This window comes from Pithys albifrons, chromosome 9 (assembly GCF_047495875.1).
Source record: "Pithys albifrons albifrons isolate INPA30051 chromosome 9, PitAlb_v1, whole genome shotgun sequence".
NCBI classification, from domain to species: Eukaryota; Metazoa; Chordata; class Aves; order Passeriformes; family Thamnophilidae; genus Pithys; species Pithys albifrons.
The window spans coordinates 33,539,368-33,566,353 of record NC_092466.1 but is presented as its reverse complement, the minus strand read 5'-3'; the positions used below and the strand labels follow the sequence as shown (position 1 = coordinate 33,566,353).

Here is a 26,986-nt window from a genome sequence, read left to right as displayed (position 1 = left end):
CCAACCTCCCCAACCCTTTGGGGCTCCCCCCCATTCTTGGGACAGGCAATACCCTGACGCAGCCGCAATCCAGAGGGATCCAGGGAATGCTCTGCAGGAAGGGCGCCGAGGGGGTGATGTCAGATTTTTCTTTAAAGACATTTTAGAACGGGATTTTTTACTGCCAGGGCTGCTGAGAGGGTGAGGCGCGGTGGCTGTGCTGGGCTGACCACTGCTCCCCACAGCGCTGGGGCTCCAGGCACACAGATGCCCTTACAGACAGCAGCTGGTTTGCTGAGGAGGAAAAATCTCCCAAAACACCCTCAGCACACGTAGTTTGTGGCCATCCTCAAAGAGGCTGCTTTACCAAGGAACAGATAGGAGCATCTAGCAGGCTTTTACTGTGTGATAAAATTCATCTCAGTCCCGTGTCTGTACCAGAGGTTCAGCAAGTGTCCTGTTAAAGTCCTCGGTTTCCACTTTTGAACCACCTGTTTTTCTTGAAGTCACCTTGCCTTCCGTTTCCAAACCTGGAAAACCCTCGTCCCCCATCCTGGGGATACTCTTCCAGCTCAGGCAACTCCTGTGCCACCGACAGCTGCCAGCGCCGGGTGTCCTGCCACAGTTGCTGCAACAAGACCAGCACAACAAGACTTTACGTGCCTGCAGGTGTGTCTAAGGTACCTGTTTCACTAAAAACAACACTGAATGCAAAAGAATTTCCAAATACATCCCATCCCTGTCAAAACAGGTCATCAGATTCCCCCCTGGGAACCACCCACACTCCTGTGACAAAGGACAAACGATTACAAGGGATAAGAGGGAGTGAAGTCCACAGAAAATTGGTGAACTCTCAAATACACTGGAGAGATCAAAACCCAGAGCAGACAAAGACCACAGGATTTTTATGAAAATCAGGTACTATCATGAAAACAGAAATGAGAAATAGCCATGACAGGGTATTTTCTAATGACTGTGCTGTGCTCTTTCTAATCACTGTTATCTATGCAACATCCTTAGTTAACAAACCTTAACCTCCCAAACCACCCTTTATTCAACCGTATATATGGCAGTGTCAAATTTCAAATCACCAAGTTTCAAGCCAACTCTGGCTACACAAACATACCTGTATGTTATTCAGTTCATCAACAGGGATATCAAAGCACACCCCCTGTAAGAGAAGAAAAAAAAAGGCATTAACTTTCCAAAGACACATCCAAGAGTAGAGACATTCAACTCCAGAAAGGCAGCACCTGCAACCACTCATACACACTACTAGAAACCAAGAATGGTAGAAAGCATGGTCTTTTATAAACTGAAGAAAAAGAGACTTAATACAGATTCAAATGCCCTGTGCCTGCAATCAGCCTGTCTGGTTAAAACTAGGACAGGGCTCATGTGGCACCACAAGGTACCAAATTTTTATACCAGTACTTTGCAACTCCTGCCTCAATCACTGCACAAACTGGCCACGTGTGTACACACACACACACAGAGCCCACCCTCCACACCCCTTCCTGCCAAGGCTGGGCTGTCTCACCATCTTCCCCTTGAGGAAACGCATTGCAGACACTTTGCCATCCACTCCCTCCCCGAGCTGTTCTTTAAGCCCTCGCCAGGCATAGCTCATGGTGTGCATCTCTATGGAACACTTCAACACCATGGTCACGAAGCCCTGCAGGAAACAGAAAAACCTTTAACAAGACTAAACTTGGTCAAACAGCCTGTAAATCACAAAGGAACTACACAATAACTTGTTGCTGTTATGCAGTATTTCATCCTAAGGAATCAGCTTCCCAAAGGTGAAGCAACCAAACGCCTCCTAAGAAGCTGAAGGCATCCATCTAACTTAGGATTGCCCATTGATATAAAGGCCAGTAGCATTTCTGTGTTTTAGCCAGAAGAAGAGACACATTTATTCAGAAAAAAAACCCAAATTGATCTAAGAACCACACTGCAGTCACATTATGTCTAATATTGTGTTACCACACGATGAAGTGGGCCACGTTCTCTTTAAATGTATTAGAAAGAGGAAGGGCTGTACTTTTCTTCAGTTAAAATGTCTTTGAGATCAGGTAATGACTTTGAGATCTCTACAACTACTTGAAAGGATGTTGTAGCCAGGTGGGGGTTGGTCTCTTCTCTCAGGCAATCAACAGTAGGACAAGAGGGCAGGGGCTTAAGCTCTGCCAGGGGAGGTTTAGATTGGATATCAGGAAGTTCTTTCCAGAGAGAGTGCTCAGGCATTGGAATGGGCTGCCCAGAGAGGGGTGGATTCCCCATCCCTGGAGGTTTTTAAACTGAGATTGGCCGTGGCACTGAGTGCCATGATCTGGTAAAGGGACTGGAGTTGGACCAAGGGTTGGACTTGAAGATCTCAGAAGTCTCTTCCAACACAACTGATTCTGTGATTCTAATGACATTGCTGCATTTGAAATAATACTGAAAATGTAAAAGATCCCTGACAAGGGAAAAATACAATAGCATGAACCAATCTGTTCACTTGTAAAATGTCAGTAGTTAAACTCTCTTAAAGCATCAAAATCCTGTGTCACATCAATCTCTGGAGAAATTCTTTCAACTCTCATCACAAGGAAATTCACTGATTCTGACTTTCTCCCAGTAAGAGCCAATTTCAATTAAGGAACAGCGACAAAACCAGGAGCTTGGAGGTACCAGCTCTTCAGAAACCTTCCTGAAAATGCCAGAGAAGGTGCCACACATGGACTGGACTCAGGCAGTTGACACATCCACTCCTGGTGACCCAGGTGCAACGTTACTCACAGCAGCGGAGTTGAGCAGGGAGCGCTGCTGCACGTAAGCGGCCCCTGAGATGTGGGCCAGGGCTGCAGCCAGGGCAGCCACTGCCCCCTTCTCCTCTATGAGCTCCTCAGCGTATGTCCTGAAGTAGTCAACTGCAGCAGGAGGAATGGCATCCAGCAACCTACATGGGTACAAGAAAAGCTGAAGGGATCGGAAAAGGTCAGTGTGAAGTGCAACCATGCCTAAATTTGTTATTTCTGGGAGAGGCAGGGGAAAAAAAAAGATGGGAACTAAGAATAGCTACTTCTCTAGTGCTCCTTTGGTTATACCAGCATGTCCCACCATTTCTCAGTACACAATGAACCCAAAACCAAGCCCATCATCTGCTTTGCACTGGTCAAATCCTCGCTAATTATAATAATCTGCTTCAATGCAATTTCCACCAATGGGGCAGCAAATGTAAACAGAGATGCATGGAATAAAATCCAGAACCCTTGGGAATAAAACAGTGCAAAGTAACACAGGACAGGGCTGAAACACCCACACTACTGCAGAGTAACTCCTCAGCTGATTAAAACTTGGTTGTAATAATGCCAAGGCCATGGGTTCAATCCCGTGTGGGCCACTGACTTAAGAGTTGAACTCAATGATCCTTGTGGGTCCTTCCAACTCAGAATAGTCTGTGACTATACTAAGTATTGCCCCTTACACAGTGCTATTATATCATTCCCTGATCTATCACTGGTTTCTGATGACACAAACAAATTTTTAATTTTTGCAAGAACTTAGAAAACATTCTGTTCTATGAAAAGGTCTGTATTTAGCACACAGAGGTTTACTGATACCATCCCAGGATGTCCATACACAGAGGAGCTGACTTCTACAACATGGGCAAAGCCATGCCCACAAACAGATCCCTTCAAGCTTTGTGTTAACAGCAACTGGAGCAACAACATCTTTTACACCTTTCCTAACAACAGGCAAACAAACTTACCTTTTGGCATCGTAAGTGGAAGCTTTAATTACATCTGTAGCAGAGGGAACGCCCACACGCTTAAATGTAATTCCCTGAAATCAAGAAAACAAATTACAATTAAAGGTATTTTCAGTCCTCTACAGTTCAAACCTGCCTAAGTCACATTACTGAGACCTTCACTCACTCTCTAGAAGATCAGCATACTCTCTAGTCAAGTTCTTTCTAAGGCTAAAATGAAGCTTTTAGCTTCCTGGCTTTGTTTATCTGGAGCTCCTTTACTCCCATGTACATGCAAACTGCAATGCAAGGCACGGTCTCCCTCGTGCAATCCTGTCCCACAGAAAACTGACAGCACGGGAAAACTCATGAGACAGAATGGGCTGACACAAAAGCATTTGCAAACACCAAATACCAACATTTTAGGCTTACTGGTCTATGGAACACAAGTCCCACAAAGGACTCAGGAGTGGCCCATAGTTACAAAGTCTGAGAGTGGCAGGGTCCTTGTAGGAGCTGAATGATTTCATTAAGCAAAAGTTTGAGGAAGAACTCACCGCTTTGTGCTCAACTTGTTTTAGAAGATCTTCTTCTTTTCTCTGAAACAGGCAGATGCAGATGCCGGTCCGGCCAGCGCGACCCGTACGCCCAGAACGGTGGATGTAGGAATCAACATCCTTCAGAAATTCAGATTAGCGTGAGAAAACCCAATGTCATCTCAACTGGTGACATTTCAGATTAAATGCAAGTTAAATTCTAATTCAGAAGCCTAACGAGTGATCCATTATGTGTTTACACCCAAATTTGCAACTACACATAAACCACCCAGGTCTGGGTACACTACCCTGCACAAAGTGTGCTGCTCAGCTTTAACAGACACTACTGACAGACTCCCTTTATATTTTTAAATAAAAAGCTCCACTGGAGGTTCAGAAGGAGAAAGCAGCAGGAGGAGCATTTTAGAACTGTAATGAAACTCAGCCACACTCAGAAGGAATTTAGAAAATCTGAAAGAATGTCAATATCTATCTTACGACTTTCCAGCGTAAACAAAACCCAACATTTTTACTTTAATCAAAGCTGAAAATGCCAAAGTTTAATGAGGGAGTTTTAGGTCTGGCATTCACAAAAAAATCCACTTTAGTTGTGAACTGGAAAATACTCCTGGTGAAACAAAGAAATAATCCACCATTCTGACACAAAAAACCCCACCCCAATTTTAGTTTCCCCTAATGACTTACTTTTGGTGGAGAGCACTGTATAACAAGGTCAACCTCAGGAATATCCAAACCACGGGCAGCTACATTTGTTGCAATCAGAACTTCAAACACACCATTTCTGAAGCCTTTCAATGTAACTTCTCTCTGTTGCTGTGGAATGTCACCATGCAAGGACTGGGCATCCTGTTAGTGTAACAAACCATTTACACGGCATTTAGCAACAGAAAATAATTACACAGTCGACACCAAAGCAGTATAAAGCATTTTACTTTGTGGCTTGATCTTTGTCTGGGACAATAATTCTCCTAAGCAGTGGTTTGACCACGATGTTATTATCTGTTATTACCAACTGCCCATTTTGCACCATGACATGGCAAAAGGGCCCACTTCAGTTTTCCCTTCCATGGGAACAAACTGAAGCAATGTTACTCCAGCAATGCTTGTTAAGAGGTATCAGTCAAGAGATCTGGCTGCCTTGTGGTGGTGCTTCCCTCCTCAGGTAGCAGTGCCACCTCAGAAATGCTCCTGAGGCCTCAGCCTTGAGGAACAGCACCTGGGCTGAGCTCCTCCAGAGCTTATCATAAACACTGTTCCCAGGAACTTGTACTGTCTAACAAGCTCCTGCTTTTCAATGAACAGCACTGAAAACTTATTTTTCTTGTCTGCATAACAACCCAAGTGGAACAACACTTTTATGATTACGGATCCAAATTGCAGCCAGGATGAAAAATTACTGACTAAACCCAACTCTCTTGTGACCTTCAAGTGACTCTCAAGTTTGCTAGTCTTGGAGGACCAGCATCCAATGCTGGGTCCTGGTTTGACACACCCTCTTTGAGGCCCAGCCCTTCACATGTTGAGAATATGCAAAGGTATCAGACTTACTACAACGAATTTAGGGGGAACTTCTTAGATTCGTAAGTAAGTTAGGCCTATGAGTGAGCTACTGTTGTGCTATAGAAAATTCTATGTGAATCTTTTGCTAATTGTTTAAATTAAGCTATCCATTAATTGGTATTAAAACCTTTAGGCCTAAACCACTGGTCACCTCTGGAACTCAGTTTGGCAAAGAGGTCCACCCTGAATCTTGTGACTCAATGGGAGTGACTGCCTTAATCCTCTTCATCCTTACCCATCCCCAGCCTCCATGTAGATAATTTTTAGCTTCTCTTAGTTTTAGATTGACTGACTTTAGTCCTGTCTTTCTCTGTGTGCTCTTATTTATTTCAGGGCATTCAGCCCCTGCATATCCACACCTCTGCTCGCTGTTCAGTACCTGTTTGAGCGAGGCACTCATAGCCAGCTCATTTGCTTGCCTCTTGGTCTCACAGAAGACAATGGTTCTCCCACGGCTGCCACTGTAGACCTGGATGATGTCCCCAAGAACTCCTGCTCTCTGATTTGAGCGACACTGGATAGCCAAGTGCTGGTTGGGACAGAAACACAATCACCACCCAGGTTAAATCTAAGCCATGCACAGGACAGATAAAAGGAACAAAGAATTTTTCTATTTTTTAAGCAGCCAAACACTGCCCCCACTTGAGAGCTTTGCTTACAAAATCTGTGTGTCAATCATCAGAATCACAGACTATTCTGAGTTGGAAGGGACCCACAAGGATCATCGAGTCCAACTCTTAAGTCAGTGGCCTACAAAGGGGATTGAACCCATGACCTTGGCAGTATTACAGCCAAGTTTTAACCAACTGAGCTACTCTCAGGGTCATGTGAAAAGTCATTCCACATCCCCATTTATAAAGTCAATGCACAACCCATCTCATTGAGGCCACCTGCTCTCAGCACCTGCTCTGCTCTGCAGCAGAACCACTCACTTCCACAGTCGTGGCTGTCCTCTGGGTCTTCTTTCCAATCAGGTCAATCTGTTCATACTCATCTTTCATGTATTTTTTTGCTACATCATAAACCCATCGCGGGCAGGTCGCAGAAAACAGCAGTGTCTGGGGGTTGTTCTCAGAACCTGGCAAAGAGACCATCCATTTCAGACATCACAACAGACCCCAATACTTGAACACTGATAAAAAAGCACGAGTAGCTCTCAAATTGATGGGTTTCTATGTGCACTCAGTCAGCTACGAGAACTCAGAAGCAATGAAAATATTTTAAATACCCACTAGACAGCAAGGGCAAAGACTTTAGCCATCTGTCACCTTGCTTTGAACCTTTTCCAATGTCACCCTGCCCTTTTCTGAGGACTGATAGTAGCATCACACAAAGAATTCAAGTTGGGGGTGCAACAGCAGTTTTTAAAGTAGCATAACTGCTTTCTGCATTGTCCCCTACTCCTCTCCTGATCTCAGAATTTACCTTTTTTATAAGCAAATCCTAAGATTTCTTCCACTTGTTCAGCAAAGCCCATGTCTAGCATGTGATCCACTTCATCCAGAACAACATGCTTCACGCTGGAAAGTTCCAGCTTGCTGTTCTGGACGTGGTCTTTGATCCGTCCAGGAGTTCCCACTAAAATATCGATGCCACTTTTGAGGAGATCAACTGGAAGACAGAAAAACAAGGACAGTGTCAGATTGCCAAGAGACAACGTGGTAAAAAGTCAGCAGCACAGAGCAACTCTTTGTCATTTTAGAAGAAAAAGCTACTGCCCAGATAACAGACAGACATAAATGGCAGTCCCAGCTGCTCTACCAAGATATACCAGACAAACCTCACACAGAGTCACAGTGAGATACACCAATTGCCATCAGAAATTCCATTTAGGACATAAGAAAACCCCAGAGCTTTACTACAGGAAAACACTTCAGTTTTCATCCAAACTCTTTGTCGCAGCTGCCTCTGGGGACACGCAGAGCCACACACACACCCACAGTTCCCCCCTTTCTGTGGACTGTCATCTAGTCCCCATCTAGGTCCACACAAAATAAAGAAGAAACTAAAAGCATCAGTCACTTCACAGACCTACAACCATTCTTTTCCATAAAGACTTATGGGAACAAAAGTAGTATTTCAGCCCAAGCTGTGTGCTTTCTTTGAAAGCAACATCACTTGAGTTCCTGACTGAAGTGAAAGCCTGAGGGGGGAAAACACAGTTCTATTCACAGATTGCACTTAAAGAAAGTCAACTCTACCCCAGTGGCAATTCCTTAGCAGTTACTCACGCTGTTCTTTATATGGAGTTCCTCCATAAAAACAAGCAATTGACAGTTTCCTTGTGAGATTCTTGAAGTCTCTGGTTACCTGAGTGGCCAGTTCCCTGGTTGGAACAAGAACCAGCACCTGTAGGGAGTGGAAAAGAGACAAAAATGCAGCTGTGCTTGGGAGAGGGTGCAAGAGTTAAAAAAAGGGTTTACTTCATGTCAAACAGCTGGTACTCCCACTTTTATTCTACACTTGTTGCAGAGTTCCCACCACCCCAGCAGTATTCCCTGCACCCTGGAGCCTGCCAAGACACAGCCCTAGAGCCAGCAAGAGGAAACAAGAAGCATTGCAAGATAACTGAGATGTAGGACAGCAATACTTCTTTTTCTTAACTTAAGGCCAGATAAAAGACACTTTGGTATATTGGCAAGGGCAATGAAGGTGCAGTTCAGTACTAAAGGGTAAGGAGAGTCACTAAATCCAGACTAGTAAGATTTCCAGAGATCCACAGCATGATGCACTCCAGCCATGTATCTGGCCTCTCCACCCACCTGCCTTCCTCCAGTATCCAACATTGTAAGAATGAACTGATAAAACAGCTGAATTTGTCTCTTGAAATCTTTCAGAAAGTAGGTTTTTAAAATTTACATTGCCTTGAAAGTTAATAAAACAGAATGATGAATCAGGGAACAAATCTGCAAAGTATTAACAGTTTTGCAGTCTAATGATAAATATATACACTGCATTGGCATGGAACTAGGATATCTAATCACTGGCATCGGGGTACCAGTTCCATCTCTGGATTGCATCTGCTCAGTCTCCAGATACGAAGAGGGAAAAGAAACCCCAAAAACCTTCAGTTACCACCATGGAATTTATAGTGAGAAACGATCTCAATGAATGGAGGCAAGTCCAGCTGACTCAAACACCAGCTCAGAAGAGGGAGAAGACTGAACCCCAGAGCTGCATGCAAACTTCCTGCAAATCCACCAGCTGCTGCTGCAGCGCCCTGACTGTTCTCCCAAGCATGAAATGCTTTATCCCTGAGATGTTCAACCTCTGTCTCCTGATCTGAGCAAAGCATCCAGCATTACAAACACCAGTAAAGGAGAAGCAAGCCTCAAAAATCCCCAGACAGGAGTAAAATCACTATCAAACCTGCCAAGCTCTCAGGTTTGGTGTTAACCCACATGTGGTGAGTTACCTTTGGTGCACGGCCCCTCCTCCCATCCTGTGAGGTGCTCTGCAGTTTTTCAATCAGTGGAAGAGCAAAGGAAAGGGTTTTCCCAGTTCCTGTTCGAGCTTGAGCAATGAGGTCTTTGCCATCGTATATGGGCTGGAAGGTCTTCACTTGCACAGGGAACAGGTATTTTACTCCTCGAGCTGCAAGATAATTGAAAGGGGCTTCACTAAAGGGTGAACAAACAATTAGAAGTCCTCATAAATAGCCCGAATATGTAAGGCTGATCACATCAAATCCTGCACACAACAGGAGACGGAACTTAGAAGAAAATCATATATTTTCATTTTTCATTCCTACTCTAGAGCAAAAGGTGTTCCATCCCCAAACCCAGAGCTGAATATCCACGATGAAATCAGCCTTCTCTGTGATGTATGGTGTAGGACAACAGGAGAGGAAGGAAAAAAACCCAAACATGTTTTGTCTGATACAGCCCAAGACCTTGTGTAGCTCAGTTTTGAAGGTGAGGAGTGGGTGAGAGTGTTTGTTTCAAAACATTCTAAAACTTCGGGGAGATTTTGCACAGTGGAAGTGAAACAATCCATCCCAGAGAAACTTTGGAGTAAGGAAAACATAAAGGAAGAAGGAGAACTTTGTCTCAGGAACAAGAATTGCACTTCCCAACAAAGAGGACAAGAACCCCACAGCCATTGAGATCAGCTCAGTTGGTTAAAACTTGGCTGTAATAATGCCAAGGTCGTGGGTTCAATCCCCTGTGTGGGCCATTGACTTAAGAGTTGGACTTGATGATCCTTGTGGGTCCCTCCCAACTCAGAATAGTCTGTGATTACAAAACTAATTGAGAAAATTGCCTAAAAGTATGAGAATAATCACAGACAATCCATTCACAGGAGGCAAATAGTCTTTATAAGCAAAGCTCCATTAAGCTTATTTAAGAAGCAATACTGCAGTGACCAGACACAGGAACAGAAATAAAGAATCACAGTAAGTGGAATGATGCTGATGAGAAGAGAAACCCTGTCTTTAAAATGCAGATCTAGGAATAACCACTCCATGGAATAAACTCACCTTAGGGCCCTTGAAACTGAACAAAACAGGAACTTTTTTCCTACTAAAAACAGTAGATTGTTTGAGCCTACAGTGACTGCTCATATGCATATTCTTACCACAAAATAAATTTAAGACCATTTAGGACAATCTACTCTTGGCTTCTGCTTATGCAAATAACAGAGTGCAATTCTGAGCATTTAAAAAAAGTCTTTTACCCCATTAACTAACCTGTGAGAAGTTTAATAGTGTTTTCAGAGAGAGGGAAATTAGAGAAGGCTCCTTCTTTTGCTTCTTCTGTCAGCTCCTACAAGGATTTTAAAAAAGGAAAAAAGACTTATTAGCTCTCAGAGGCAAGCATGTAACATTCCCTACACAGGCACTCAAGAAAAGTGGTGCATATTTCCTTTACCACCACAATTTCACAAGCTCCTAACTCTGTTTAAACAAAAAGAAAACTCTTTTGATGCAGGTACTCGGGCACATATGCATGGCAAACCAGGAAAGGGAAACTATTTGTTAAAAAACTTAGCTAAACTCCACTGAAACCATTAGAAAACTGCTGTTCACTACAAAAAACATTTGGAGTCACAATTCACCATGCGAAGCAGGAACTTCCTTTTAAAAGACACCTACTCTGTATGTTTTATGCAAAGCTTTGAACTTTAAACACCAGTAACTACTTAAAACTCACAATTTAGCCTTTACCTCAAAGATTCATTCTTATACCCACACCATAAAAAGCACAAACTTTTGATTTATGTTCCCACCTTAAACACAAAACCACTCACAGAAGGCCCCAAACAGAGCAAGGCAAACTGCAGTGCCACCTTACACATATCTGCAAGGCCAGGGATGAAACCTGACAGGAATTAATGAGGATAACTGCAACTTCCCCTTACAGGACACCTTGACAAATACTCCCTCAAAGGTCCTACCAGCAGAGAAAGTGCCATCATGGCACAAAGCAAGGCACGTTTCTGGGATGGTGACTGCCTGTGCCGCGGGACTCAAAACATGCTATGCCAAGAACACATGGAAACAGCTCCCTGCTGGCCAGCACCCTGCACCGCAGGACATGCTGCTCCAAAGGCTTGGCATCCACCAGCAGGGGGAAAGCACGTGGAGAGCCAGTTCCCATGTGCTGGGGCATGGGCTGGGGGGCCTCACTCACCGCCCAGGCGGGCGGGAACCGGCAGGATGGGGGGCAAGACTGGGGGGGACAGGATTGCCGGACAGGATGTGGGAGAAAGATTGGGCACGATGCAGGGCAGGATGAGGGGCATCATGCCGAGCTCTCCCGGCGTGCAGGGCCGCGTCCTGCACATCTAAAGAAGCACAGCTGCCTCGTACTCTCCACAGACCTCGCCCCTCAAGTCTCTACACAGCGACCAGTACGCGTTATTAAGCCCGCTAATTACCATCGGGACGTTAATTAATCAAGACCAGCACTCTGCTGGCAAAGCATTCCTACCTCGGCGTCGCTGTCCTGCTCTCCGGAGGCCTCCCCCTGGGCAGCCGGGGCTGTCACGCTGCCGTTCGCTGCGGGGGAAGATTTCACCGCGTGCTGCGCGACATCGCTCTCTCCCGCCAAACCGCTACTCGTCGCCTTGATTTTCTTCGTCTTCTTGGGCAGGGGCGGCTCGAGGTCGCCATCCCCCAGCCCGCTCTCCTCGGGCTGTGCCTGCTCGGCCTCGGCCTTACCGCGCCGCTTCACCTTCTTCACCGTGGCCTCGTCCTGCGGCGGCAGAGCCGCGGTTACCCGGGGGAACCCTCTCCATCCCTCCTTCCCTCTCTCCCTCCCTTCCTCCCGCGCCGCCAGCAGCGCCCCGAGCCCGCACGAAATGGCCGCCCCCGCGGCCGCACGTGGCGCTCCCACCTTGACCTTCCTGCGGCGGCCTCGGCGGGGTGGCTCTGAGGCGGCGGGTGCCTGCGGCTCTGCGGGGCAGCTCTCGGGCTCGGCGGCGGGCATGGCCGGCGGCTGCTCCCCGGGCAGGTGCGCGGCGGCCGCGCTGCTCCCGCTGCCGGTCTCTGCGCGGCGTCCCCAGGAGGCTCGCCCCGCCCCGGCGCGCAGGAAGTGAGGCGGCCGGGCCGGGCCGCGGTGCAGAGCGGCCGCAAGCAGCACTAGCGGGCCCGCCCTGGCGCCGCACAGCCAGCGCAGCCGCCCCGCAGAGCCGCTGCCCGCCGGGAAGGGGACCGGGGCTGCCGCTGCCCGCGCCGCCGGGAGCCCGAGCCGCGCCGCCCGGCCCCACACGGCCCCCATGCGGCCGCCGCCCCGCACCGCTCCGCTCCGCACCGCCCCTTCCGCCGCGCCGGTCCCTTCCGCCCGCTCCGCCGCCACCGCGCTCCCCTCGTGGGGCTCTCCTCACCGTACCTCCCTAAGGCGTTCCCTTCATGGATCTCCCCTCATGGAACCCTCCTACGGGGGTCCCCTCACGGACCTCCCCTCGCAGATCTGCCCTCATAGATCTCTCATGGTCCCCTTACAGATCTGCCCTCCAAGATCTCCACTCATGGAACCCTCACAGACTCCCCTCGTGATCCTCTCACGGACCTCGCGGAACTCCCTCACGGATATCTCCTCACGGAACCCTCCTACGTGGGTCTGATCACGGATCTCCCCTAACGGTACCGCCCACAGGGTTCCTTCCCCTCACGGATCTCCCCTCCCGCTACCCGCCCACAGGGTTCCCCTTATGGATCTCCCCTCATGGACCTGCCCTCACAGTACCCGCCCACAGGATCTCCCCTCACAGTACCGCGCACAGGGTTCCCCTCATGGATCTCCTCTCCCACTACTGTCCACAGGGTTCCCCTCACGGATCTCCCCTCATGGGACCCCTCCTACGTGGGTCCCTTGAGGGAGCTCCCCTGATGGATCCCCCATCACAGTACCACCCCCAGGATTCCCCTCACAGATCTCCTCTCTTGCCAGAAACCGGTTCGTTCCCGGTGTGTAACACGCCCACACTGACACTCTCTATTTCAGAGCTGCCCCAACTCGAGTGCTCAGTGGTAATTCTGCACATCAAAAATGACCACCAGGCTTTTTGCGCCATTTACTTATACACAGAAATTCAGAGTTGGTAACCTTCCAAGCATGGCCTCTCTATTAGGAGTGTTGGGCCCAGCTGACTTGGAGTGCTCAGAGGAAGAGTCTGCCCCTGGGTAGGGTCTTTTTGACCTCTAGACATGAATTTTAGTAGTATAATGAACATAGAGGATACATGGACCTTGCATATCTTGCCAAGTTAACAATGTACACACAGACCTTCTTCATTTACTACATCCTTAAAGCTCAGTTGGTTAAAACTTGGCTGTAATAATGCCAAGGTCATGGGTTCAATCCCCTGTGTGGGCCATTGACTTAAGAGTTGGACTCGATGATCCTTGTGGGTCCCTTCCAACTCAGAATAGTCTGTGAGTCTGTCCTTGAGTGAGGGATGCCAACTGCTCCGTTCCACTGATTAGGTCTCCTTTCTTGCTCCTTAGGCTGGAAAATATACAAAGATCTTACATCAAACATCCTGACTTAAGAAAATCTTGACACATTCCACATCTGGGAACACAGGGACGTCTCAGGGATTTCCCTCATGGATCTCTCTTACAGGGCTCCCCTTCCCACTCTGGAATGTTTTTCTAGCTTCTACCTGCATCTGCACCTGCAAAACACTGTTTCAAATATGGAACAGAATATGAAGTTGTAAAATAATATTTAATTTCATCAGAAAATGTACAGGTTTGAGCAGCAATTAAGATCTATATATTATACAGTGAACCAGGCTACAGTTTTGAATGCAATAGACATACTGTGGAAAAATTCAAAGAGCAGTATGAGAAACAATATGAAAAACAAAGGAAACAATCTTTTTTTCTTGTGGGGTTTTTTGAGGGGTTTGGTTTTGTTATGTTTTAAATGAAAGAACCTGATTTATCAACAAAACAGTACTGACAAAAAAAATATTTTAATGAAATATTTTCCCCAATGGTACAAACACAAACAGCCTAATGTAAATGCAATATAAAATACTTCAGTCCCATTTTTTTCCCACTTCTGGATTGTTGAAGTTAATGTTCAAATGCTCTGCTGAAGCTTCTTTTCTGGCCTCTGCCCCTGAATCTGTTTCTCCCAGATCCACCACGCCGCCCATTCCTGGAGCTTGAGGAGCTTCGGCCATTTCCTCCCCCTCCTCCTCCTCCTCCTCCTCGTACGGATTCCACCAACTCCGGTAATTCTGTTGCCACACACAAGCGCCAGTGTTTTGAATCTTCCCACCTTGCCTGTTGAAGTAAAGCAGCAAGTTAAATTCTAGAAATGCAAATACAGGGGATTTAATAATTATTGACTTTGCTCAATTGAAAAGGTAAAATTCTGAGCTAATATAGAGGATTCCAACTTTAACTGAAGTGGTCAGTACTGGCTTAAAACAATTAAGCTTTCATTAGTTAGGAACACCACTATAATTATTACTGATTACAAATCCACAGTGCCCCTTCTAATTCAGGAGTGTTTGTTTCAGGAATGAATGAACACCAGACCACGAGGGGTATAGAGATGCACTAACAGAGAAACATCTGAAGAAAGGACAGAAAGTCTGGAGAATTTTAGCATGGGAATACTAATTCTGCCAAGCAAAAACCTGGAATTCACTTTTCCATGGAGAGAATTCTGGGTGAGAATGAGGGCAGGGAATACAAAAGGGGGAATGGAGCTTGCTGCCTGCAAAGATGAATCCAGCAGCAGGTGGGCTGTTCACACCACCTTTTTTCTCAGTGTAAAACTTTCAAGCTACAAATTTTTGGACAGAGGGGAATGCCTTAGAAAAGAAACACTGTGTGCTTGTTCAGTTCTTCAATTCCTCCCAAGCCATCCCTTCTGCCACTGGGAAAAGCAGGATACAGGCTACATGGTGTTTTCAGTCTAAAATCTGCTGTACCCAGAATTCTCAATGAATGTACCTCTATTTCCTTTTGGTCTGCTGCAGGAACGTCAAAGCACACACCCTAAAAAGAAAGACAGAATAATTTTAATGGATGCAAGTCAAGCCTTTTAAATGACTGCAACTAGAAGAAAAACAGCCTACAAATCTACACCTGACAGACAGGTGCTATTAGAACTGACTGTCCTAAGAAATCCTGTTCTGCTTTGTCATCAAGACACAATTAGTACACTCCATACCTTTAACCTGCTCTGCTCTCCCCCCAGCCATGCATTATCCCAACCCCCTCCTTAGCATGGCAGCACAGCCCTAAGTTCTAATAAAACAGAGTGAGGCCTGGCAGTCATGTCCTTATCAACTGTGACCAAATATTTCCCCTGACCATTGCTGAGAAAAGGCTGCAACCAGCAGAGCCCAGTACAGAATCACAGAATGGATTGGGTTGGAAAAGACCTCCGAGATCATCAAGTCCAACCCTTGGTCCAACTCCAGTCCCTTTACCAGATCATGGCACTCAGTGCCACGGCCAAGCTCACTTTAAAATCCTCCAGGGATGGGGAATCCACCCCCTCTCTGGGCAGCCCATTCCAATGCCTGAGCACTTTCTCTGCAAAGGATTTTTTCCTGCTCTCCAACTTCAATTTCCCCTGGCAGAGCTTGAGCCCATCGTGCCCCCTTGTCCTATTGCTGAGTGCCTGTATCAAATATACAAAACAAAAACATACCATTTTTCCCTTGAGGAAGCACATTCTGTTCACCTTCCGATCCACATCGTCACCCAGCACTTCTCGCAGCCTTCGCCAGGCATAGCTCATGTTGTTTATTTCTTCAGAGCAGCGTAGGATCATTGTAACAAAGCCCTGAAAAGAAATGGGGCACGCTCCATTCAGTCAGCAATGAACTGTAGCACGTCTGTCAGACAGGAGAGACCTGCCATTTACATTTATTAACAGCATCTCCAAGTAGATACTGTGACAGGGGTGTATCTCTACAGCCAATACATTGTTGCTTTAGCAAAACCAGTAGTTCCTACTGGCTTTACCTCTCGAAGTTAATCATTGTCAGACTGGTATTCTCATTTAGATAACACAGAGGTGTGCTGGTTTTCCCCAGATCCAAGACAGACGTGAAGCCCTACACCCTTCCTTACCGCATCCGAGTTCAGCAGCGAGCGCTGCTCGATGGAAGTAGCGCCCGAAATATGGGCCAGAGCTGCAGCCAGAGCATTAACTGGTCCCTTTTCTTTTATCAGCAACTGAGCAGATTCTCTGAAATACTCAATAGCAGTCTGAGGAACGGAATCCAGGCACCTAAGGAATTAAAGAAAAACAATTTAAAAACTCATACACTAATATTGACTGGGGTCTGGAAGAGAAGAAAAACAGTAATCCAAGACTTTAATAGTGACTAGAAAGTTCAGAGAGACAGCAAAGAGCAATCCAAACAGCCCTTCTGAAGGAGGAGACCAGGAAGATACAATAGGACTTGAGTTCCCAAACACACCTCATGGCATCTTTGCTGGAAGCCTTTATTATATCTGTTGCAGTAGGAACACCAACACGCTTGAATGTAATGCCCTGAAATTTAAAAAGCAAAATACAAATTAAAATTTTGGACCATACTAAGACAGTTCTAAAGATAGAGCATTACACTCCAACAAGACAACCATTTATGTCTATCATTTTAATTCTTATTTTCACCTGTTAACTCCCAGTTCTCCCTAATGAAAATTATAAGGCTGAGCTTAGAGGGAAATGGGTAACACTTAGAGGGTTTTTACATACCAGGTTAGTTCAAATGATTCGGTGACCTTTAAATTGAAATAAACAGACACCATTCTGGCAGATTCCTGGGGGAAATAAACTCCTACAAATTCTAAATTTTTACTTTTAGTCTTATTGATTTGGATTTAAATACAAGTTTCAGAGCCTTAGACTAAACGTAAGTCTGAGTTTTAAGTGCCAACAAAAACAATCTCATCCCAACTGAATACTTAATTGTCAAGAAAACTACGATATGGAATAAGTGCACAGAGTGCAAAACTGCAATTAAGTTCCCAGTAAAGCTGCACATATGCACATCACTGATCAGATGGCAACCAGGGTGAACACTGCACTGAAATCCTGCAAAGTTTTCCTCATTTCCACAAGGCCAATCTCACTGGCATTTGCTGAAGTGTGGGCATGAGGATGTGCAGTGCTCTCCCTGCTCCAGAGGAACTGACAGTGCACCCACAGTCCCCAGGGTACCCCAACCTCCACCAGGGGCTTCAGGAGCTGCACTCTATAACTGAGCTACTGAACAAAACGTTACCCTGTACCATGTCACCCTTAACAGACCCGAGCACTCGCAGTTAGGAGGAACCTGTACTGTACCGCTTTCTGTTCCACGTGTCTTAACTGGTACTCTTCCTTTCGCTGGTAAAAGCAGATGCAGATCCCGGTGCGCCCAGCTCGGCCCGTGCGACCGGAGCGATGGATGTAGGACTCCACATCCTGCACAACAGACAGCCTGTGAGTTACCTCATTCACTGCCATTTCATCAACTTGGTGCATACACCCAACTTGTGGAAGTTACCACAGTTAAGCCTGAACAATGCACAGTAACTGCATTAGAGAATTAAATTTTTTAAAAAACATTTAAAAACCCCAATGTTCTTTAAAAAAACATTGCAGTCAGCAATGGGACAAGGGGGCACGGGCTCAAGCTCTGCCAGGGGAAATTGAGGTTGGAGAGCAGAAAAAAATTCTTTCCAGAGAGAGTAATCAGGCATTGGAATGGCCTGCCTAGAGAGGGGGTGGATTCCCCATTCCTGGAGGTTTTCAAACTGAGATTGGCCGTGGCACTGAGTGCCATGATCTGGTAAATGGACTGGAGTTGGACCAAGGGTTGGACTTGATGATCTCAGAGGTCTTTTCCAACCCAATCAATTCTATGATTCTATGATTGTTTCACTAATGTCAAATGGATATGCTTTCCCATAATCCTCTGAAATTCATGGTTTGAAAGCCAGAACCACGAGCATGGATCAACTAAGGTTTGTTTATGCATCCCCACACATTTGGAGTGTGTGTCCCTCTACAACCATCCCACTCACCCTCCTGCACATCAACCTGAGTGTGGTTTACTGCCATATTAATAGCAAACTCACTGAAACATTGTTTATTTTAAACACTCTTAATTTCAGCTAATGTTCTCACTGTTGTTCTCTCCTCATATATACCATATACACCTCTACTTAATGAATCATTCTTCCTACTGCTTCCAGACCTGCAATCACCACACCCAGCCTCCAAAGCTTTAAAGGGCCTCTTAAGACATTTTAAGGATACCATCTTTAAAGTAGAGACTGACACACTCCCAGAAAATCATCTAAGAAACTACTTCTACCTATCAGGATGTTTCTCACCCCTAAATGCAAGTGACAAACTGTGTGGGCAAAACCATCACCTGATAGCATGTACTAATTGATCAAGAGACTTCAAATTATTAGAAGACACAGCATGACAGTCTCCTACCTTTGGTGGTGAGCTTTGTACAACCAGGTCAACTTCTGGGATATCCAAACCACGGGCAGCAACATTGGTTGCAACCAGAACTTTAAAGGTACCATTCCTAAAACCTTTCAGTGTGATCTCTCTTTGCTTCTGGGGAATGTCACCGTGCAACGATTGGCAGTCCTGAAAAACAGTATTATTTCAGAACTGTACCAAAATCCAAGACAGTGCTCCATTTTATGGTCAGGTTTGGGTACAACATCTTGATATTTGATAGGTACTGTATGGCAAGATACAGAAGTTTGTATTTTAGGATTCTGACAATATTTACTCTGCAATTCTTACTCATATACTTCAAAGGCCTTTAACAACAATAGGACAACAGAATTGCAATGTGTGTCTTATTTCCACATCTTATTACTGTGACATATGAAACTATGCCTGAACTTGCTATGCACACCATCTATGCAAGGCTTGGTTGTTTCAAAATAGTAACTTAAACTTTTTGTTTTATGTCAGTGAGAAATAAAATCCTATTTGACCACATGCAAAAGCCTGCCTGACCCACTCTGAAACTCTCTTTAAAACTTACTCAGCATGGGTCTGCTATCAGCATAAGGTTGATGCATCTCTGACAGGTTCTGTTACTAACACAGATGGTGAAATACCTGTTTGATGGAAGCATTCAGAGCCAGTTCATTTGCCTCCTTTTTGGTCTCACAAAACACAATGGTCCTCCCATGGCTGCCACTGTAGACCTGGATGACATCTCCAATAACTGCAGCTCTCTGAGACCAGTGACACTCTATTGCCAAATGCTGTGGAAAAGAATTCCAGTGTTGAACTTATATAAAAACGTAAGATTCTTTTTAAATATATTTGAAATTGTAAAGTACAGAAATAGTAAGGAGTTACACAGTTTCCTGATGGGGAAAACAGGCTAACTTGGAACAAGCACAGGGCTCTTATGCCCACCACAAGTCTAATGCTCAGCAAAGTAACCTCAGTAAAAGGAAATCAGGCTTCTAGGACATAATGTATAGTACTCCTTGCTACTGTATTGACTGCACAGCCACAAAGGCCTACTGAGCTTAAAAAACGGGGGGAAAGCTTGAAAATATTCCACATTAGACAGATTACTCACTTCTACTGTTGTAGCAGCCTTTTGAGTTCTTTTCCCTATAAGGTCAATCTGTTCATATCTGGACTTCATGTATTTCTTAGCCACATCATACACCCAGTGTGGGCAAGTGGCAGAAAACAGCAGTGTCTGGGGATTGTCTTCAGAATCTTAAAAAAAACAGAACAATAACTCACAAACCTCATGCGTTTCATCTTACAGATGTGATTAAAATACAAATTTAAACCTCAGTACACAAAATAAAGAAGGCAATTCAGCTTTTAAACTAATGCATTACTGGCATCTGGAGAAAAAAATACTCTAGAAAGTCTAAATATTTTCAAGATTAGGAAAAAGTTACTATGACCAAAAAATCCAGTCTGTTTTCAAGCAGTGAAAAAGGTAAAAAGTTAATTCCTTTTAATTCAGTCCAAGCACAACTTAAAGACATGTGTCAAAGCCAGTTCTTTACAGACCCCCAGGTACTGGATTTTAAGCTTTGCAAAGGTTCTAAGAATGACTCCCACTTTCACATTACCTCTTCAAGTACTGCATTCACAATATAAAATATTCAGTCATTACTACACAAAGCCACCCTACAACTGCCAGAAAAATACACCTGAATTTTAGCAGACTGAATTATTACTAATATTTCCCACTATGTGTTTAAATATTGAGATTACCCTTCTTGTATGCAACTCGTAAAATGTCCTCCACTTGCTCAGCAAACCCCATGTCCAGCATCTGGTCAACTTCATCAAGGACAACGTGTTTCACCTTGGCCAGGTCCAGTTTGCCATTCTGAAGATGGTCTTTGATCCGACCAGGTGTCCCAACCAAAATGTCAATGCCACTTCTCATGAGATCAACTGGCAAACAGGAAAGAGAAGAGGAGCTGGCAGTGAACTAGGGAACTCTCTACATTAGTTACACATGGCAGCTAACAAAGAAACAGCTTCTTAAACCATTCATAAGTACCCTCCTTACAAATGTGACAATAAATGATAAACAGAAAATTTGGCAAAAAAAGCTAAAGTAGAAGATCTCTTCCTGAATGAAAAAACCCAACAAGAACGTACCTCCCTTCCCTCCCCCCACAACTTAAATAAAGTAGCAAAAAATGAGCTTCCTTTAATATTCTTTAGAAATAGTTTGCTCTTCCCAAGTTCTTAACTAGAAACTTAAAAAATGTGCTTATTTAACTATCTAAATTATTGAAATCAGATCCTTCCTGAGGTTCTGCAATGAAAAAAAATCCCAAGCCACATCATGATAAAAGGGCTTATTCTCATTCCTTGCTTACAAACACCAAGATGGTAAATTATGCAGTCACAATTCCTTCTCCACTTTACAAATTCCCTACGTATCCCTTAGCACATGAAAAAACACACTCACTCACAGCTCTAAGACTAAACATTTTTTTAAGAAAATGTGTTTACAAGAACCTAAACTCAAATACAGATATAATCTCTTTCACACAATGTAATCTCTTTCACTTCAATTTGACCTACATGAGTAGGTAAGACAGCAAGAAGGTAACTGAGAGCTACAGCTATTTAGCTCCATAAGAAGATGTATTGTGAGCTGCTAAATTCCCCATTAATTATCTCCAAATGTGTGTTTGGAAGGACCCAGATGCATTTCTTCAATCTGTCAGTCAATGAGCATTTCAATGATTAGTCCTCAGTGTCACTTACTTTGTCCATTATATGGAGTTCCTCCATAAAAACAAGCCACTGTCAGTTTTCTTGTGATGTCCTTGAAATCTTTGGCAACCTGATTTGCCAGCTCTCTTGTTGGACAAAGAACTAGAACCTACACAGAAGAAAGACAAACAGATGTTTTCTCAGCATGGCTTCTACCAAGAGACCACTAGATTTTTAATCATTATTTTAGACATGACCACTTACAAAATTAGAATTAAAAAATCTGGTTTAATAGTTATCCCAACAAAGTTTGGAAAAACTCTGCTTGAGTCTCTTGTAACATCATTAAACTCCTTCAATACATACTCATTTAGGACAGGCTAACTTACTTTTAAATGGGATAGGAGATACTTAAATCTTATTTAACTCTTAAACAGATCAGCTACAAGTCTTCCTCTACATGCTGTTTGAGCACAAGACTGAAGGATCTGGGTCATACAAAGCTTTTACACCAGCTCAGTAAAGCTCCACAGCCCTCTGAGAAGGTGTAAAGAAGAGCCATCAGCTGTGACTCAGGGAAACCTGTTCAGCCTGCAGAGTTCAGCAGTTCTGGAGCCTGTGCTGCCACACATCCCTGCAGCAACAACCAAGGAACCATCCAGGAACCATCCTCCCTCCAAACACAGGCTGCACTGCAGGCTTGTTAACCAACCCAGTTTAACCTGTCACTGCTCTCACACCTGGCATCAGTGGCTCCACAAAAGCAACCTTAAAATCCTTACCCAGGTACCTCTTTCAATGTTCAAACCCTGTACCGAAAAGCAAGCAGTAAATGATGGTAAAGTAAAGCCTGAAATCTTTTTTAAGGCTCCCTCAAAGGAAGTTTTCCCTTCTCCAAAGGACTGCCAAATCTAGAGACAGCATTCTCAGTCAGACAACATGATGGGCAGATGCATCTAAAATTGCTTGTAATAGTTTTGGAATGCACTCAGGTTAATCCATGAGAAGGGTGACAAGATGAAATAAACTGACAAAAATTATTAACAAGGATACAGTGAGCTTTGGCCTATCCAGTTTTGGAGACATCCTAAGAATTCAATGAAAAACCACATGTGATTTAAACCACATTTAAACCACACTGGCAGAATGCACACAGCTCATAACCAATCTGCATTCTCTGCAGCAGAAGCTTCAACATTTGGTGGTGGTCCCAGTGAAAACTAATCTACTTTTAAAACCACCCACTGTTTATATGTGTTGAAAAATTGCATGTTTAAGTAGACAGCTTTTATCAAGCTGTCAAGTTACCATTAGTAACTAATCTGTTACTGATTTGGGAATAAAACAAGCACCCAGTAACTCGTGGCCCTGAACAGATAAGGGGACTCAACAGAACTGAACAGGAACACGTGTAACACCTGTAGTTTGGGTCTCCCTGTGGCAGAAAAAGGAACTGACAGGTGGGCAGAGCTGTCGTGCCCTTCACTGATCAGAGGCTGAGAGGCAGCAAAGCCCAGTGAAAACAGGTATAAAACAACCTTTAACAAAGGTTGGATTATCCCTGCACAAACCTGAAGAACTTCTCCAGTGGGTTAAAATCTGAATCACTGGGATGTGATCACCTGCCCAGAGAAGGGCTGGATTCCCCATCCCTGGAGGTTTTTCAACTGAGCTTGGCCGTGGCACTGAGTGCCATGATCTGGTAAAGGGACTGGAGTTGGACCAAGGGTTGGACTTGATGATCTCGGAGGTCTTTTCCAACCCAATCAATTCTATAATCCTATGTGTAAGACAAAGCAAAATGAGCATTCTCCCCAGGCACCGTTACCTTTGGTGGACGGCCTCTTCTTCTTTCCTGGGACTCTCCCTGAAGCTTTTCAATTAAGGGAATAGCAAAAGAGAATGTTTTCCCTGTTCCAGTTCGTGCTTGAGCAATGACATCTTTGCCAGAATACACTGGGTTGAAGGTCTTCACTTGCACGGGAAACAGGTACGTCACTCCTCGAGCTGTGACAATTCCAAGAGATTTCCTTAATATAAGCATTTTACAAGGGTTCTTTCATGCTCTTGAGTGGAAGTTATTCCAAGCAGAATTTCCATCAACTCTGTAGTAAGTCAGAATTATATCATCCCCTCCACTGATTTATTTAATCACAGGAGTCATCTGCAAAGTGTCCTGCGACTGCCCATTTTATTCTCCCACTTCGTATCAGCACACACAGAGCTAGCTGGGACAGATGAAATTATTGCCTTCATGGAAGACTTGGAGTTCTGTGCCTTTATTTATGTAATACTCCCCAGCTATCCATGAAAATTTGTGTGTTTCAGATAATATCTATCTCAAAACCCCTTCCATTTTTCTCTCAAGTCACAATAAGTAATGTACAAACTAACATCAAATACCCTAAATACAACTGGTTTTCCTTATTCACACCAAACAAACCTTTAACTGAAAAATTCTTGCACATCTCAAAGCTCACTGACCACACTGGGCACAAAACACAAGACAGAGATACCTGACTTCCTATGGTCACATCACACCGAGAAATTTACCTTGAAGAAGCTGGACAGTTTCTTTGGAAATGGAAAAATTGGAGAAAGCCCCTTCTTTCTGTTCTGCAGTCAGCTCCTGTTGGGTAAACAAAAACTTGGGTAAGACTCCATGTGAACATCACGTGACTATCAGTAAATTCATGGTAAGAGCACTGTGACATTTCAGTGGCAGCATCGTGGCTGAAGAGCCTTCTCTGCTTCACCATCATACTTTAAAGTTGGACAAAGTTAGCAAAAGCATGCTGGAAGTTAAGACTTTCATATCTAACAGCACAGTAAATGCAAAACACCCAAACCAAAACTCTGAAAATTCTTAATTAGGATCACAGAATATCCTGGTTTGGAAGGCACCCACATGGACCACCAGATCCAGCTCCTGGCCCTGCAGAGGAGAACCCCAAAAATCACACACCTAACGATGCTGAATCATATCAAAGCTCCATCTCACTGTAACTTGTCTGCCTGCCAAAGCTACCACAGCTCCACACTGCTGAAGTGAGGAAGGCCCGGTGCACTGACCTGGAACTTCAGGACTTTCTTAACTCAATTTTTTTGCAAATAATCAACAGAATGGACAATTCAAAAAGCTTTAAACCCTGAAAATTTAAACCACTTTCCACCGATTGTGAGGGAGGAAAAAAAGGGACAACCCGCTCTAAATTCAGCCTGGTTTGCACTGCAGGAGTTGAAAGCTGCACACATGGCTGTGACCAAACCCAGTCGTTGGCTGTACCTGCTCCTGCTCGCTCTCACTCTCGCTGTCACTCGACGTCTCGCTGGAACTGCTGTGCCGGCTCTTGCGGGAGGCTTTGCTGTTTAAGGAAGGCAATTTCGATTTCTCCAGGCTTTCTTCCTTCGCATGGCCGTTCTGTTTACTGACATTCTTTGCCTTCTTGGCTTTCGGGGTATATGAATCCTCATCCGATTCCTCGCTTTCATCTGACTGAGTCTTTCCTCTCTGAAACTTGTCCCGGCGTTTAGATTTCTTCTCCTTTTTCTCCTTCTGGCAAGGCACAGAGCAAATGAAAACTCACGGTCGTGGATCCACGGACAGGCACAGAGAAGAGGGCGCGGAACAGTTAAAGCTTGGAGCACACGTTCTAGTTACTGCCGGGGTTGGGGGGCAAGTAAAAGGCGACCGGCCGCTGCCCGCTGGAGGCCCCGGGGCCTCCCCCTCGGGGCTGGCCCCGCTCCGGGTGCGGGGGAAGCGCTGCCCGGGCTCCCGCCGGGCCCAGCACATGCGGTGGGGCCGTCCCGACACGCGGCGGGGCCGCGGCCTGGCCCGCCCGCCCGCGCACGTGGCCGTCCGGCCCGGCCCGGCCCAGCACGGCCTGGCCCGGCCCGCGGCCCCGCCGAGCACGCCTCGCCCGGCCCACGGCACCGGCGCTGCGAGGCGGCCGCGGCCCGAGGCCAGGCACGCCGGGCACCGGCCCCAGCGTGCGGGCGCGGCCAGGCCGCTCCCGGAGCCCTTCCCCGGTACCTTGTGCCGCCGACGGCCGCTCTCGGTGTCCATCGGGCAGTCGGAGCCCGACTCGGCGCCGCTGCTCGTGCTGCACCGGGTGGCCTCGGGCATCGCCGCCGCTCCGCCACGCCGCGATCCGCGCCCGCCGCGCGACCGCTCGCGTCACACTCCGGCCGGCCGGCGCGCCCCACAGCCAATCACCGCCCGAGCCGGCAGCGCGGGGGCGGGGCCGCGCCGCCTCACAGCCAATCGGCGGCGGCTCCCGCGGCGGGACCACAACTCCCGGCGTGCCCCGGGCGCCAGCGGGCGGACTCCAAGCCCCGGCGCGGCCTGAGGGGGCGGCCGCCATGACGGGCGCCATGAGGGACTGGCCAGGCCCGCCCCGCGCCGCCACCGCCCCGCAGGCACCGCCCGCAGGGACATCCCCCTCAGGGACATCCCCATCAGCGCCACATGGGGCGGGTTATAGTCCCGGCAAGGACTGCACACAGAATAGCCTCAAGCAGGGGACGGCAGAATGACCAAACTCTTCTAAGAATTAAAAGGTCCGCACGCCTGTGGGCAGCAGCATGAGTGTGCTTGTGTGTGTGGCTCGGCTTCGCGAACGAAGATTTGGGAAGGGCTGTCCCCACGTGGGTGTGCCCTTCCAGCCTGCGCAGTGGATTTTTTAGGTGAGGCACAGCGTGCACAGAACTGGCCCCACCGTTTAAGTCCTGAGGTTCATCTGCCACGGCCGAGCGAGCTTGGACGGTGCCAGTGAAGTCCTCAGGACTAGGACCTACAGCACCCGGCATTTCCCAGGAGGTCTCCCATCCAAGTACTAATCGGGGCTGACCCTGCTTGTACCGCCAGGGATAAATGGGGATTAAGTCAAAATGAGTTTTACGAAGTGCAGGCTGTGAGGTGATCCTGCCGGCTGCCAGGACGTCCATTCCCCAAGGAAAGAGGCGGGCGGGAGCAGAGCGGGGCTTCTCCCAAAGCAACGCCACGGACCTGCCCTGCACATTCTCGTTGGCAAAGACCAAATGCCGCTTGCCAGGTACAAACACACCGAGCAGACTGAGCAGCAGAGCTGAGGGCTCTGCGGGATGCAGGGAGAGAAACTGCGGAGTCCAGGAATGTTTGTAGTGCCCAGGTGCGTGTCTGGCTCGTGTGCTGTGTGTTCTGGCAGGGAGGATGAACCGTGCCCTCATTGCTGTGCCACAAGTGTGAAACCCTTTCCAGAATCACCGTGTCAAACAGCCCTGTCCAAGGGGGCCCGGGCTCAAGCTCTGCCAGGGGAAATTGAAGTTGGAGAGCAGAAAACAATTCTTTCCAGAGAGAGTAATCAGGCATTGGAATGGGCTGCCCAGAGAGGGGGTGGATTCCCCATCCCTGGAGGTTTTTCAACTGAGATTGGCCGTGGCACTGAGTGCCATGATCTGGTAAAGGGACTGGAGTTGGACCAAGGGTTGGACTTGATGATCTCAGAGGTCTT

General features: G+C 46.3%; 2 protein-coding genes across 2 annotated transcripts; both read right to left on the bottom strand.

Moving 5' to 3' along the window:
* Nucleotides 1–357: 357 nt before the first annotated feature.
* Nucleotides 358–12,603, bottom strand: LOC139675461 (nucleolar RNA helicase 2-like). Its single transcript, XM_071563101.1, has 15 exons — nucleotides 12,171–12,603; nucleotides 11,766–12,029; nucleotides 10,523–10,598; nucleotides 9,248–9,426; nucleotides 8,064–8,181; nucleotides 7,258–7,443; nucleotides 6,765–6,910; nucleotides 6,212–6,361; nucleotides 4,957–5,118; nucleotides 4,273–4,392; nucleotides 3,737–3,810; nucleotides 2,764–2,923; nucleotides 1,520–1,654; nucleotides 1,106–1,150; nucleotides 358–607 (listed from the first exon to the last, which is right to left on the bottom strand). Exons 1-15 carry the CDS (start codon nucleotides 12,552–12,554, stop codon nucleotides 440–442), a joined length of 2,367 nt encoding a protein of 788 aa, XP_071419202.1. The 5' UTR covers nucleotides 12,555–12,603; the 3' UTR covers nucleotides 358–439.
* A 1,634-nt stretch (nucleotides 12,604–14,237) lies between these two features.
* On the bottom strand, nucleotides 14,238–25,682 carry LOC139675462 (nucleolar RNA helicase 2-like). The gene is made up of 15 exons (XM_071563102.1): nucleotides 25,528–25,682; nucleotides 24,781–25,050; nucleotides 24,048–24,123; nucleotides 23,323–23,501; nucleotides 21,546–21,663; nucleotides 20,532–20,717; nucleotides 19,873–20,018; nucleotides 19,397–19,546; nucleotides 18,750–18,911; nucleotides 17,607–17,726; nucleotides 16,735–16,808; nucleotides 16,382–16,541; nucleotides 15,957–16,091; nucleotides 15,251–15,295; nucleotides 14,238–14,572 (listed from the first exon to the last, which is right to left on the bottom strand). The coding sequence occupies exons 1-15, from the start codon at nucleotides 25,618–25,620 to the stop codon at nucleotides 14,360–14,362; spliced, it is 2,127 nt and encodes a 708-aa protein (XP_071419203.1). The 5' UTR covers nucleotides 25,621–25,682; the 3' UTR covers nucleotides 14,238–14,359.
* Between the last annotated feature and the right edge of the window lie 1,304 nt (nucleotides 25,683–26,986).